Genomic DNA, 13,133 nt, shown 5'->3' on the forward strand with positions numbered 1-13,133 from the left:
TTACCAAAAAAAGAAAAAAAAAATTCTTTACTAGAGATTATATATTTTTAAAACCTCAGTTGTGCATATTGGCATGTTTTTTTTGTGAATATTAAAGATTAACTGGTTGTTCTCTACATTTTTGATCATTTTTAATACTTTTGCATCATTTCAATAAACCGACCTACAACTGCCAACAGTAGCGGCAGCACAAACACCAGTCTTAATATTTAATTTTCACAATTAATTACAGACAAATGCAGAAAAACGCAACATTGTTGCCCTTATTTCACCAACTAGATCTGGCAGAAGTAAAGGAGTAGTGCCACATTTTCAGCTTTAGGTACCAAAACTGGTTTTCCACATTTGTTTCATTTATCATACAATTACAACAGAAAATTTTAGTAATTATTTCATTAGTAACTCATTTCATTTGATCAGTTTACTAAAAAAGTGAAAGTTTGCCCGTCTGATCTGCAAACTTTGTATAAATCATTCATTCATTCAGCCAGTCACACAGCAAAAAAGAAAACCTCCCGTGTCGTATTTTTCAGTAGCCGACGGGAATGATTCCCACAGTTCAAGCAGGGTGCAGTTCCATGATCCTCCAGTGGTGGCGATCAGGAGCCGAGCCTCACAGCTCGTTGTGCTGCAGACCCTGACGAGAGATCTTATTGGACAAGTCCTGCATGTGTTTCTTCATCTGAAATCAGAGGCACACATTGGGCACAACTATTTTCAGGACATGACTAATTATCAAAATAAGATGTTGAATTTTCAGAACTTGGATCAAATAAAACCAGTTTAAACACCACAACACCAATGCTTTCACTCAGAGCCCAAACTTCCAATTACAGCTTTCATGGGTCTCTGCATGTTTTCCACCAGCATTGCTGTTGGGTACAGAGGATCATCTAATTAGTACCTCATTAAGCAGAATGATGTATGCTTGTAATGGAGTACATACGCTGGAATACAATGATCTCATTCATGTAGCGACGTTTATTACAGACAAGGCTACATTGGTCTATTTTTCTGGAGCCAACGATAAAGATTATAGTGAGTATTCTTAAACCTCTGTAGTTTATAATGTCCAGCAGGAGGCGACTTATTTAGTTGCAAAATTAGTCAAAATAATGCAGTTTGGTGACAAAAATCATCAGACCAGAAGGTAACGTTTGGTTAATCACATCCGTTTCTATAAAGTCTGGGAATTAAAATGTCAATATTTTAGCAAAACTACACCCACAGTATTAAAAAGGACAAGTTTTTCTACTGTGACTGCTGACGGGCAACCTGAGGGACTCTGGTGGGAAACGGCCCCCTGCGGTTCACATGGATGCTACTCTGATGCTGCTTTGGACCCAAATATGGGTTACAGCAAGTTACATTTGGAAACTTTTAAAATTTAACACACCGTTTGAGCTTTCAGACATTACTTATCTATTTTTTATGTTTTTTGGTTTTTTAGGTTTATTCCAGATCTCTTGTTTGAGATGAAAGATTTTACCTTGAAGTTTTGTGTCATTTCTTTTCAGTAGCTTGGTTTTATAGAAGGCTACATAATTTAGTTTCATCTGTGTTTTTATTTTAACTCCTAAGAAGATAAAACGACAAAAATTTCATTTTAAAGGGAATAAAATGTTTTATAAAGCCATCAGTTTTGTTATTGATAGAGGAAAAAGCACAGATTATTGATTTTAGGGACCTTTTTCCTGCTTTGTCATCTCGACCTTATAAAACTGAGTCTGTTTTTTTTAAGCTTTGCAAGCTGAATTAAAGGTATTAAATCCAGGAATCCTGAGTGAGTTCATCGTAACAAACATGCTTGAAACAAAAGGTTTATAAAGCATACATCAGATACAACGGTTCTGACTGCAGGGGTTCAAGAACTTCTCTCTATTTTATTGAAGATCCTGTCTTACCTTGTAGCCCATCTCTCTGGTCTTCTCGGAGAGTGTGTTGTACTTCTCCTGGCTCCTCCTGATGTGCTCTTTGTCTCCCAGAGACTCAACATGTCGCAGCTTCTGGTGAGACAACTCCAGCTGCTCCTGGTAGTGGCTGTGCTTCTCCACCTTGGTCTCAAAGTGATGCAGCTCCTCCTGAATGAGCGGAGAGAAGAAGGATATGAACTGAGCAGAGCAGAGCGAGTTCGCCTTCAATTACATGGAGAGTGGAGCTGATAAACCCTTGAAGCAGCGGATGAAGCAGAAATGTCACTGCAAACTCAAGCTGAATGTAGCCCTGTGATCCATCTGATCTTGGCTTCGATACAAAGTGAAGGGCAAACTAATCCTGCTTCTACCAAAGCAGCACTCGAGTTAAAAGTTTAACCTCTCGAGTTAAAATGAACGGGGGGTTGGAAAGTTTCTACTAAGAGGCAGACTGACAAAATCCTCACAAAGCAACCTCGGTAAGTGCTGTGAGCCTCACCTTGAGAGACTCCAGCTCATCTTTGCTGAGGTTTGCCCTCTTTGCAGCCTCCCACAGTTCAATCACACGCGGCTCCCGAAACACTGCAGAGCAACGACACACACAGAAAGGTGAGGAGAGAAACTAAGGAGACGGTTTGGAGCCACAACGGCTCTGAAACAGAGACAAGTGATGTTTTAATGTGACAAAACAACGTAGCTCACTTCTCACTTGTTCTTCACAACAACAATGAAAGAACAGCGTTTCCAAATACTCTCCAACTCAAAAATTCAGACATTAACTGAATAAAATAGAAAAGTAAAATTTCTGTCCATTTTCCAGTGCAAATATTAAAATGAACTGTTAATTTACAATGCTGGGATAAAAGCATCATCTCAAATGATCAAAATTAATTATATCGTTAATGGGGAAATAAAAGTTAATGGGAAAAGATGTTGCCATTTTAATAGTACACTGTCTCTGAAGTAGAATATGGAGATGAACTGATCAGGTAAACTCAACTCTTGTTGATCAAAAACGATAATTTTGGTTGTAGAAATATGTTATTAGGGGTTCTGATGGTGTTTAGACCTGCAGAGAAGGCCTTTCTGCATTTAGGTAGAAATTACTTTTACAAACAGAATACCTCATGTAAATAAGCCAGGTATCGGTTTTGTAAAACATAGCAGCAGTGAACAGAAGCAGCTGAAAGTCTCGAAAACCTCAGTGTCCACAGTTGCCTCAGTAATTTGCCTGCTGAGTGGCTGTGAGAGCGCTCTCTTGTGGCTGAGGCAGGAACCATGTTGTCCCCATTCAATCACCTTCCATTATTATGAGAAGATTCATCATGACAGTGATGACCAGAAAACAATCCAGTCTGTTGGCTGAAGGTCGTCATTCTCTGCAGTTCTAGACGACGTGCAACTTTACGTTTTGATTATTTATGGCTCTTACTTTTAAGGTTTGTTTTAAGGAATTCTGGTGATTAAATATTTCTTTATAATAAGAACTCATAGCTTTATGGGCAGCCAGGCTTCAAGTAATACATCAGGTTTCCTGCTGATGAAAGGGATTAACATTTCCCTCAATATCACCTCCAGATACTCCAGGACAATGAAGCTCAAGTTACTGCTGGTGGCTGTACAAAGTGTAAAGTGCTTTATTATCCTCAATGTATTTTTAATGTTCTATATAACTTCAACTATTGAGACTATATTGCAAGCAGCCATTTATTCTTCTCAGCCGTAAAGCATAAAAGGATTTCATTATTTTACTAGAGACAAAACTGATCAATCAAGATCAGAATCTGAGGAGTTTTCTCTTTATCGGTTCTGATCAATGACTGGCAGGTCAAATTTAACGATTTACAACTAAGAACTTGTTCCAGTTTTAGTGAATAAATATATCAGGATGTACTTCAGTGCACTCCGTTTTCAGTTTAATGAAAAGGGCGATAAAGGTTAGCCATGTATGCTGCGGTTTATAGATGCAGATCATTTCTTCATTCCTTCAATTTATGCGAGATTCAAACTGCTGCCAAGCTACCTGCAGGACATATTTACTACAACAGCAATAGAAAATGGTAAATAAATTTAGTTGTTGAATTAAAACTGTATTGGGAATGTCTCCACTGTGGTGCTAAGGGAAGAAAAAAAACACTCATAATTAATTAGAAGCTAATTGATAAACAGCGCTGCGTAAATTATGTAGCGCCCTCTCACTTGCTCCCCACCTTCCTCCGTCTCTCTACGCACTCCTCGTAAACATGCTGTTGCAGTAAAATGGAGATTATATTTTAAAAATGTCAGAAGGAAATAGAGTCCCGTCTGTGTTTATTTGGATACAGACCAGGATCCATGTGGTCACTCAGGACGCATTTAAAACCAGATCTGAACGAGGCATTTCGAGCAGGACGCCTCAAATCCAACAACTCAGTACTGATGTTGCTGCCTGGCCTCAACGAACCTTTGTAATACCAGACATTGTTATGTTGTGTTTTTTTTGTTTATTGTAGTATTGGTGGCTTGTATGCTTGTAACGTCATAATGTGGATTAAATTGAAGTCACTCTGAAGGCCCAGGTACCAAATGCCCAAAACTGTACTAAATGTTGCAACAGTTTCACCGTAATTCTTTAATCACAGCTTTTCTCACATGCTGCTATTCGCCAGTGTTTTTATATCCCTGGGTTCATTATTGGCCCCTAGCTTCTGCTTTCCGTCTCCTCACAAAGTGCCATATAAATCTAGACCTTTTGCTATTTGTGACTTTCTAAAAAGGAACATTTTGTTCCGTACTGATGACAGAGAATGGGAACCTTGGGCTACGTTCTTGACTGCTTTGTGCTCAGTCTGTTCCTTTCCACTTTTTTTTTTTTTTTTTTTATACATATTTTCCCCATCTTTGGGCTGAAACCCCAAACGACTGAAAAGGAAACATTTCAAGCTTGTTAATAAGACAAAAAAAATTAATAAATACAACAACATTTTTGATGGTTTAAAGCAATAAAACTTGAGGCCAGATGGAGGAACTAAAGAGGACATCATTGTGACAATGTCCTTGTTTTATATGTAACCAATCTTAAAATCTTATTAGATTTTCATCACTTTTACAAGCTAGCACAGAGAAATAGAAAAATTATGATCATACAGGAAGCTTGGTGCTTTTCACCCAGTACTACAATAAAAGTTTTATGACTCAGATAAGACCAACCTGCAGTTGGTCTTCAAAGCTCATTAGAAATCCAGGAGTATCTAAGAATTACATTACAGAAAAGTAAGACCTTTATTTTGAAACCCATCAGAGCTTTTGTTTTCAAACACCAACAGAGTCACTCTTTTTCACACCTGGTTTAGGTAAATTAGTAATGCGGAATCTAGTTTTATAAATACAAACTAATGAAAAATAGAACAGCCTTATTTCCAAAGGAAACAATCCTCTCATCACCAGTCTACTGCAGAAATTTAACTGCAATTTAACACAAAATGTTATTAAGTTTTGAAGGTCCAACATGACTCTTTTGTTGATCACTGGTTTAGGAATTTTAAATCTACTTGCGCAATAATCCGTGAAGACCTGAACTCCTATTTTGTCACATTTTTTAAGCCTCACATAATCACCTATTTAGGCTCATTAGGGATTTGGATCCTTATTTAGTTGCAATAACATTAAAATAGGAAGAGACTTACTCCATGTGCCTGGTTGTCATGGCGATTCTCACATTTTTTCCCCATAAGGGATCAGAGAGAGAAAGCAGTACCTCAGTTCATCTCGTCAAGACAAACAAAAAGATGCAAAGACTCAAACCCTGAGTGACACTAAGGTCTGATACATGTTCATGGAAATGTTTATACTTATACACCCTTTTTTTCTGTAGAAGATATAAATCCACACTACAAAAGAGGATTCTCACTGAAAATAAACCAGATTATATTGGCTGAACCAAGTGAAACTCCCTGTGCTCTGGAGGGAACCGACGTAAAACTAAGTCCTAAAACCCTGACCGACACTCCTGAAAGTAGACCGACGTTCTTATTAAAGTCACACTAATGATGTTTGCAGGTTGTAGCATGGGGGCAAATTAAACTTAAATTGTTAAAAGAAATAATCCTCATCAAAGCTGCACAAAATAAGTTTGTGCACATGACTCTGTTCAAAGGCTGTCCGTTCATTTCTTTGGCAAACGTCAATAAAGTTAATAAAATAAACTTTTTCATTTTATTATCGATTTATGCAGAAGTGCTTTCCAAGGCTACTCAGTCACCTTGAATCAAAGGCTTGGACTGAGTTTTCTGTGCACACTTCTTCGCTTTAACAAAACAAGAGGAGAAGAAAGAAAATACTGACCAACGTAGAATGGGACACGAGACCAGAACTACAACAGCAAAGACCTTCACCCAAAGTAGCCATCAGGCAACTGGAGCTTGCAAAGAAAAAAAACTACTACAATGGGTTCTGTGAGAAGAGGATGGATGAAAAAGCTGCAAATCTTAAGGGGAAAAAAAAAAGAAAACGCTAACTGGAACAAGGACATACTGATTTACGTCAATGCTAGAACTTAGCTCTGAAAGCAGTTTGAAAAAAAAAAACCCTCAGTCGTTTCCTATTGAAAACCAAATTAAACTTCAACTAAAAGCCAAAAAAAAAAAAAAACAACAAACCCATTTGTGTGACGCCTATAGCGTATTACCTTTCCAGAAGAGCGTTACTATGATTACAAGTCTCTGTGAATAAAGAGTCGGGGTAAATGAGAAGCGAGATGCGTTTCGCTTCCTCCTCACCGCTGTCTTGAGAGAAACCCTCGTGGCTGATTTTGCGGAGGCGCTCGAAGCCGTGGTTGAGGTCTCTCATTTTCTCCTTCAGCTCCGTGTGCTTCTGCTGCAGCAGGTGCTCTTTGGTGTCGCCCTCCATGGGGGAGATTACGTTTTTGTGAATTTCTAAAGAGAGGGCAGGAGACAAGTGGGGGAGAGGAGGTGTTTGGGAGCGAGGCCAAGAAGAGAAAGAAACAACAGAGGGATGGAAATTAAAGCAAACGAGCGTTTGATGGGAGTTTTTGCAGAAGCTCTGAAATAGCCTTGAAAGACAATTGGTCTGATCTTGTGATATTAAAATCAATTCCTCTGTAAGAGTCGTGAGTCACCTATAAGTCTGGACTTACTGACTATCGCCGTCAGGTTATGAGATTCCCCGTCCGTCTCATCTTCAAGGAGGAAAAACTCAAACAAAGGCCATAATAATAATAATACCAGCTGACATTTGGATCAAAAAGAGAAAAAAAGGGCAAACAAAATGAAAATCAAGGAACAGACAGGCGGTGAGCAGACAAAGTGGTGAGACAGAGCCTCAGGCCCTGCAGGCAACATGTGATTGGCTCAATATTTAAATGTATCAGACAAGCAGAAAAAAAAAAAAAAAATTCCGGCTTGACTTGCAGCGACATAGATGCTGTGGAGATTTAAAAAAAAAAAAAAAAAGGAAACAGCAGCAAAGTGTCAGTCCAGCCCAAAAGAGATACTGCGCCCATCCAGATGAAACACTGTGGGCGACTGCCAGCTCTCCTTAAATCCCTCAGTTTGACATGATGAGCAGTGACAGAGTAAAGAGCGGCGGACGGGAACCTGTCCTGCCTGATACCTGCCACCGGATCGCAGAGCTCAACGAGAGGCTTAGAACTCCAAAGGTCCATAAAATCAGCGCTACGCAGCCACACCAGGGTCCAAATCAATTTGAGTTTACAGCAACTAACATTCACTGTCAAATAGGTTGCATGGGTTAACATGGTTCTGATCAGCTGGCTGAACAAAGGCTACTGCACTAATCATTTACTTACACAATAAAAAAATCTGTTAATTGAAAATAATACTGATTTAAAAAAAAAGACACAAAGAGCTGGTTTGGAAAGTGTTGTTAGCTTGACATTTTACAGTTACAAGGGATAATCTATTGACAGCATGTCTGCCATGTAGCCTGTTATGGCTGAAAAAAAAAGCAAACAGCCCAACTTATTATCCAGATAATATAAACTTTTCTTCCTTTTGCTCTGTAAAGAGCAAAAAAAGCACAATGTCCTATGCAAAGCATACATTAAAAACTAGTTTTTGCTGAAGTCTGCAAATCAAAATAAATACATTTTATGATACTACTATCATTGTATTAACATATTTTCAAAATTTTTAATTTGTGTGTAAATAATCAAGGTTGTCATGCCATGACAGCCTCAAACTGGTGAGCACAGACGAAGTGCCAATCAGAGCAGAACGGACTGCAGCTTGTTTCAGTAGAAACGTTTAGCTCACCCTCGGTCCTGCTGACTGTGTCCATCAGGATGTTGTACTCGTGGATCTTGTCTTTGTGATGCTGGAATTCCCTCTTCAAGCTCTGCAGCTCTTCGTTAGAGAACTTCCCAGAGCTCTTGGCCTGTTGGTAGAAGAGAACAGAGAGGAGCGCGCTTCAAAAGTTACCGAGAAGAGTTTTTTCTGCGTCGTCTTTCCTCTCTCCTTTGCATCCGAGCACAAACCTTGTTCCAGAGTTTGTCCAGTTTGGGATCGTCGAACACATCGCCGTCTTTGGCCTCGTGGTCTTTCAGGGAGTTGGTCTCCATCGGCCTCATGTCCCGTTTCCCATCCATGCCATACTTGGCCAGGATCACTGCATAACAAAAGCAGGATGGTATAATTATAATCTGTGGTCCACAACCACACCGTTTGCCTTGCAAAAATGGCGGCAGCAGCAGAGTTTGTTGTTGGGGAATGACAGCATAAAGTGAATCTGATTTGCATGTCCATTAGTTAACCTTTTGACATAAAGGCATTCAATCCAAACAAAGACGGCGAACATTTTTAAAATAACAGCAAAGAAGAATCTGTAATGAAGGGTTAAGCATCATAAACTTTTGTCATTATACTGACAACACCTTGAAGTGGGCGTTTAAAAAAATGCTTATGTTTCATGGAACATTAAAAGAAACTTAAAATTCAACATTATAGAGAGAAAAAAACCCATTTACTTGAATATTCACGAGCAAAACCTTACTTACAAACTAATAATCCATAAAAAATCTAATCATGGAACATTATGTTTTCTTCTGCTCTGAATTGCCACCTATTTTATACTCCTGCAGTCTATAAAGTTGAACTTTAGTCCCTCAGAAAGTGTACGCTCACTTTTCTATTCCAGTAAAATGGGTTTCAGCAGCTTATTCAGCAACATCTTAGCACTCTTATAAGCCGTCATTGTGACATATTAACCTGTAATGCATCAAGCTGGGACTCAGGGTTGTTTTATCTTTTCAATAAACAGAACAGAAGTAGTAGTATAATATTATATGGAGCCGATGGACTTCTGTACTTCTGCACTTCTTTGAGATGCTGTTTTTGACTCAATCGACGAGTCCAAACAGTAAACAAGATTTTATTCTTCCAGTGAGTTTTACAAGAGGTGCTGCATAATAAGACAAATAAATATGTTTAAATGAATAAAAAAAGAGCTAAAGAAGTCATGGCTTAGATGAATGTTTGCAGGAGCTCTTTGTTAAAAAAACATAAATGTTGGCCAGCAAAAGGAGAGAGAGTTGGTGGCTGGAGCTCTCCACCACTGAGAGTAACGAGGAGCTTCGATCTTCAATCTTTAGACATTTTGATCTACAATAGTTGTGTAAAATGTGGACAAATTAAAGTGCTTACACAATAAATATAAGAGTATATTGCACAGGCTGACAAAATCTGTTTTACCCAGTCTTAACATTTCACAGCACGTCCCTTTTGTTTTGTTATTGTTTTTTTTTTTTCTTTTTGGTTTACGTAAGATCAAGAAAGCCAAGCAGGATGGGATTCAAAATCACCTTTGGAACAAATAGCAGTGATTCTAAACAGGGTTTGGACCAACAATGCTTGTCGACTGACTGGAATTCAAACCCTGATTCAGTCACTGATTAACCTTCTTCAGGTTTCCTTCTCAACACTGGCCAAATTCCTTACAAAAAAAAAAAAGAAAAAAGAAAAAGCCAGTAAAGAGAAATGTGTGCAGCCTGCTCACATAAGAGATGATTCTACAGCTCCTGCAATTGCTATAAGTTGGCTGGATAAATAATATCCATGCATGTTGTTACTCTTAGTAAATAATTTTGAGAATTTTCTTTATCCCTTATTTGAAGTAACAATTAACTGTTAAATGTGTGATCATTTTTGTAGATCAGTATTTAAGAGGGTCTGTCTCGTTTTTCGCACCTAAATATTTTACATCCTCAAATTCATTTTTGTGTCAGCCAAAGAAAGCTTTGGTAAATATATATAAATAAAAAAAATTGTTTTCAAATTATTATTTTATTTGTAAAAGGGGAAAAAACCTAAGCAACCCAACATTGCTCTTTGTAAAAAAATATAATTAACAAATTCACAGACCTTTGAATCTGGAAAGGGTCACAGAGCAATTTCAAAGGACTTGAGACTAATTGGAGTAACTAAAAAAAACAAATTATTTCCTAATCTGATGATCTGTTCATTGGATAATTGTGTTTTGATAATAAATTGAAAGAAAAAAAAACAGAAAAACAGTGTGTTGACAGATGAAATATTTGGATAAATTATTTACATTTTTTTGTTGTAGTCATGAAACCTGTATCTCCTCATGCTGATGATCAAGAACTGCATGCTGCACTAAAATTAATCTCTAAATTTTGCATGTTTTTTGGTATCTAATGCTCTGAAAATCACCATTTATAGCAAGAGTGTTTCAGCGATTTGTTGCGTGTGAAAGTCGAGTTAAATGGGATCACTGGAGAGGGTATGGCGTCTTGTTTCTGAGCTGCTGCCAGAGGTGCTACAGGGAAGAGGGCGTCCACCTGCTGCTCGTGGCAGAAAGCATCAGATACTTGTGTGGGCGGCTGCTTCATCACCTGCAGTTTAGCAGGAGAACATCCTTTCATGCGCTTGTACATCAGCTCCTGTTTCTGTCCTAACTTGATTAAGCATTTCTTGGTAAATTTAAATCTGCCCCACGCTCAACTCCCCTGCACAGGATTATGTCGGCGTGAACTATCCATATTTTTTATCGGTTTTAAATACTGTCAGTGGTGTTGAACTATGAATATACATTTGAATTTCTTGAAAACAAAATAAATGAAAAAAAAGAACAGACTTATTTTCTCCGTTTAGGCTGTTCTCACCGTTAAAGTTGCGCCTGAGCTGGGCTTCTTTCTCCCCGTTCTCATCCAAGCCTTCCACCTTCATTTTTTTCCACTGCAGCTCATCTTTTTCCTGAATCTTTAGGTCGCTGTGCAGCTCGGCCTGTCGCACTGCTGTCAGCTGCATCTGTCAACACAAAAGGAGCAGAAAATGACGGATTACTCTGAAAGGAAGAGGAGAAGTGTGTCTGCTCAGTTACTACTTTTAATGTTCCATCAGTCCAGAAAGAAACTGTGAAAGAAGCAATAAAAAACCCAAAGTGTATGACATATACAGTTTGGTTTTATTGTCCTTTCTTCTAAATACACCTTGTGAACAAACTACGCCATCATCCCACTTCTGCATCTGTTTCACCACCGCTTTGAGAATATGAACAACAGGTTGGAAAGCTGAACAATCTCCTCTCCCCTCCCTAACAGGATGCCGTACTTTCCCACCGGAAGACGTCAGCCCCGGCTGCGTCTCCAGCACCACCACCACCACCACAATGAGAACTGGAGCGCCTCATGGTTGTGTACTCAGTCTACTGCTAATCATGGCCATACACTGCTTAAACCTGATGATGCTCATCATCAGGGTCGCTAATGAGGAGACACTACGGCGGATCTCATCCGTAAGATTGACAGATCAGCCTAGCGCTGTCAGTTGACTGTGAACGATGTAAAACAGATGACAGTCAACTTTAATAACACCACCAGGGCACCACTGAACAACTCCTCTGTGGATGCTCCTTAACCATTTAACACTATGTCAATGTCAAACTAAGGCGTGTGCTAATTTGGCTGAGCATGTCATTCTGATTCCCCCTTTGTCACAACGCTAAAATTAGCTTTGAAGCCTTTTCACTATTCATTCATTATTAAACAGTTTGTGATTCTTGAGACCGCTGTACTCTCAGCTGTGAGATCTACGGGCAAAAATAATACGTCAGGTTTAAGCTCTTTCAATATTTATTCATTTCCACGAGAACACAGAAATGTGTTGCTTTATCAGGACTGCAGATAGCAACTTATTCTGTCTTGAGGTACGTACCCGTTTGGCTTTCTCCCACACCTGGTTGAGTTTAGCTATCCTGAACTCCGCTGTCTGCCCATCGCCATCACTCTGCGTGGGCTCGTTCACCTGCCGAGAGTATTTCCCAGCCATGACACCCACACTGAGACAAAGCGCCGTCACCAAACATTGCAGCCTCATCTTTAAGAGCAGCTACACGCCAAAAAGAACAACAAAGAGGCTAAAACTGCAATCACAGAGCACAACAAACAGTGTTATTGTAGCTCACGCCAGCACACAGTCACGTGTTCAACTAGAGGTGGGATTTGTCTCTAAGTAGAACTCTGGGATATGTAGTTTTATCTTTCCCGCTTTCTGGGACTGGTGAAACGGTCCAAACCCTGTATTGACTACAATTCCCAAGATGCCGTGGGGTCCTGTTGCCAAGCAACGAAGCAGCTTAAATTCTGTGAGCGAATGGTAGGCCTCCACGCGTTTACACCGCTGGATGCTGCTCACATCTTCCAAGGAACTACAAAATGACAGTTTTTCATTAATTTTTAAGGAGAAGTAAACTATGAAGTCTAACTGAGTCCATAAAGCAATGTTAGAAAGCAATACAACTTTTATGTTGTATTGCTTTGAACATTGATGTTCGTGGTGTTATGCACAGCGAACATCATTTCCAGATATAGCTAGTAAAAAAGAGTAAGGGAGATGAATTTATTTAGCTTTTTTATCACGTAAATTAAATACTATTTGTTATCTATTGTATTTTTTGAATTTACTTGTTTTAAATTTCCACACCTTCTTAAATATAAACAACAACAACAAAAAAAACAGGGTTTAGTGGTCATTCCTGTAGATTAATTTTTTAATCTAGTATCAGTTTAAGTGTATAATTTTCCTCCATATTGTAGCAGATGTAATTTTAAATGGAGCAAAATGGTTTTCCATTTGCATTATGAGAACTATTCATCTCTCGTCTTTAAATATTTTATCTTTATCACATAAAAAAAAAAAAAAAGCTTTGGAGCGCTGAAACAAAGATGAGCTAGGATGAAAAAAA

At 38.7% G+C, this 13,133-nt stretch overlaps 1 protein-coding gene across 1 annotated transcript; it reads right to left on the reverse strand.

Annotated features, from left to right (window-relative positions):
* Positions 1-118: 118 nt before the first annotated feature.
* On the reverse strand, positions 119-12,401 carry lrpap1 (low density lipoprotein receptor-related protein associated protein 1). The gene is made up of 8 exons (XM_015048297.1): positions 12,104-12,401; positions 11,053-11,197; positions 8,407-8,537; positions 8,186-8,306; positions 6,671-6,826; positions 2,413-2,495; positions 1,905-2,081; positions 119-682 (listed from the first exon to the last, which is right to left on the reverse strand). The coding sequence occupies exons 1-8, from the start codon at positions 12,263-12,265 to the stop codon at positions 614-616; spliced, it is 1,044 nt and encodes a 347-aa protein (XP_014903783.1). The 5' UTR covers positions 12,266-12,401; the 3' UTR covers positions 119-613.
* Between the last annotated feature and the right edge of the window lie 732 nt (positions 12,402-13,133).

The sequence above is a fragment of the Poecilia latipinna genome, unplaced genomic scaffold (genome assembly GCF_001443285.1).
Source record: "Poecilia latipinna isolate Pla-1442-1.1 unplaced genomic scaffold, P_latipinna-1.0 Scaffold873, whole genome shotgun sequence".
NCBI classification, from domain to species: domain Eukaryota; kingdom Metazoa; phylum Chordata; class Actinopteri; order Cyprinodontiformes; family Poeciliidae; genus Poecilia; species Poecilia latipinna.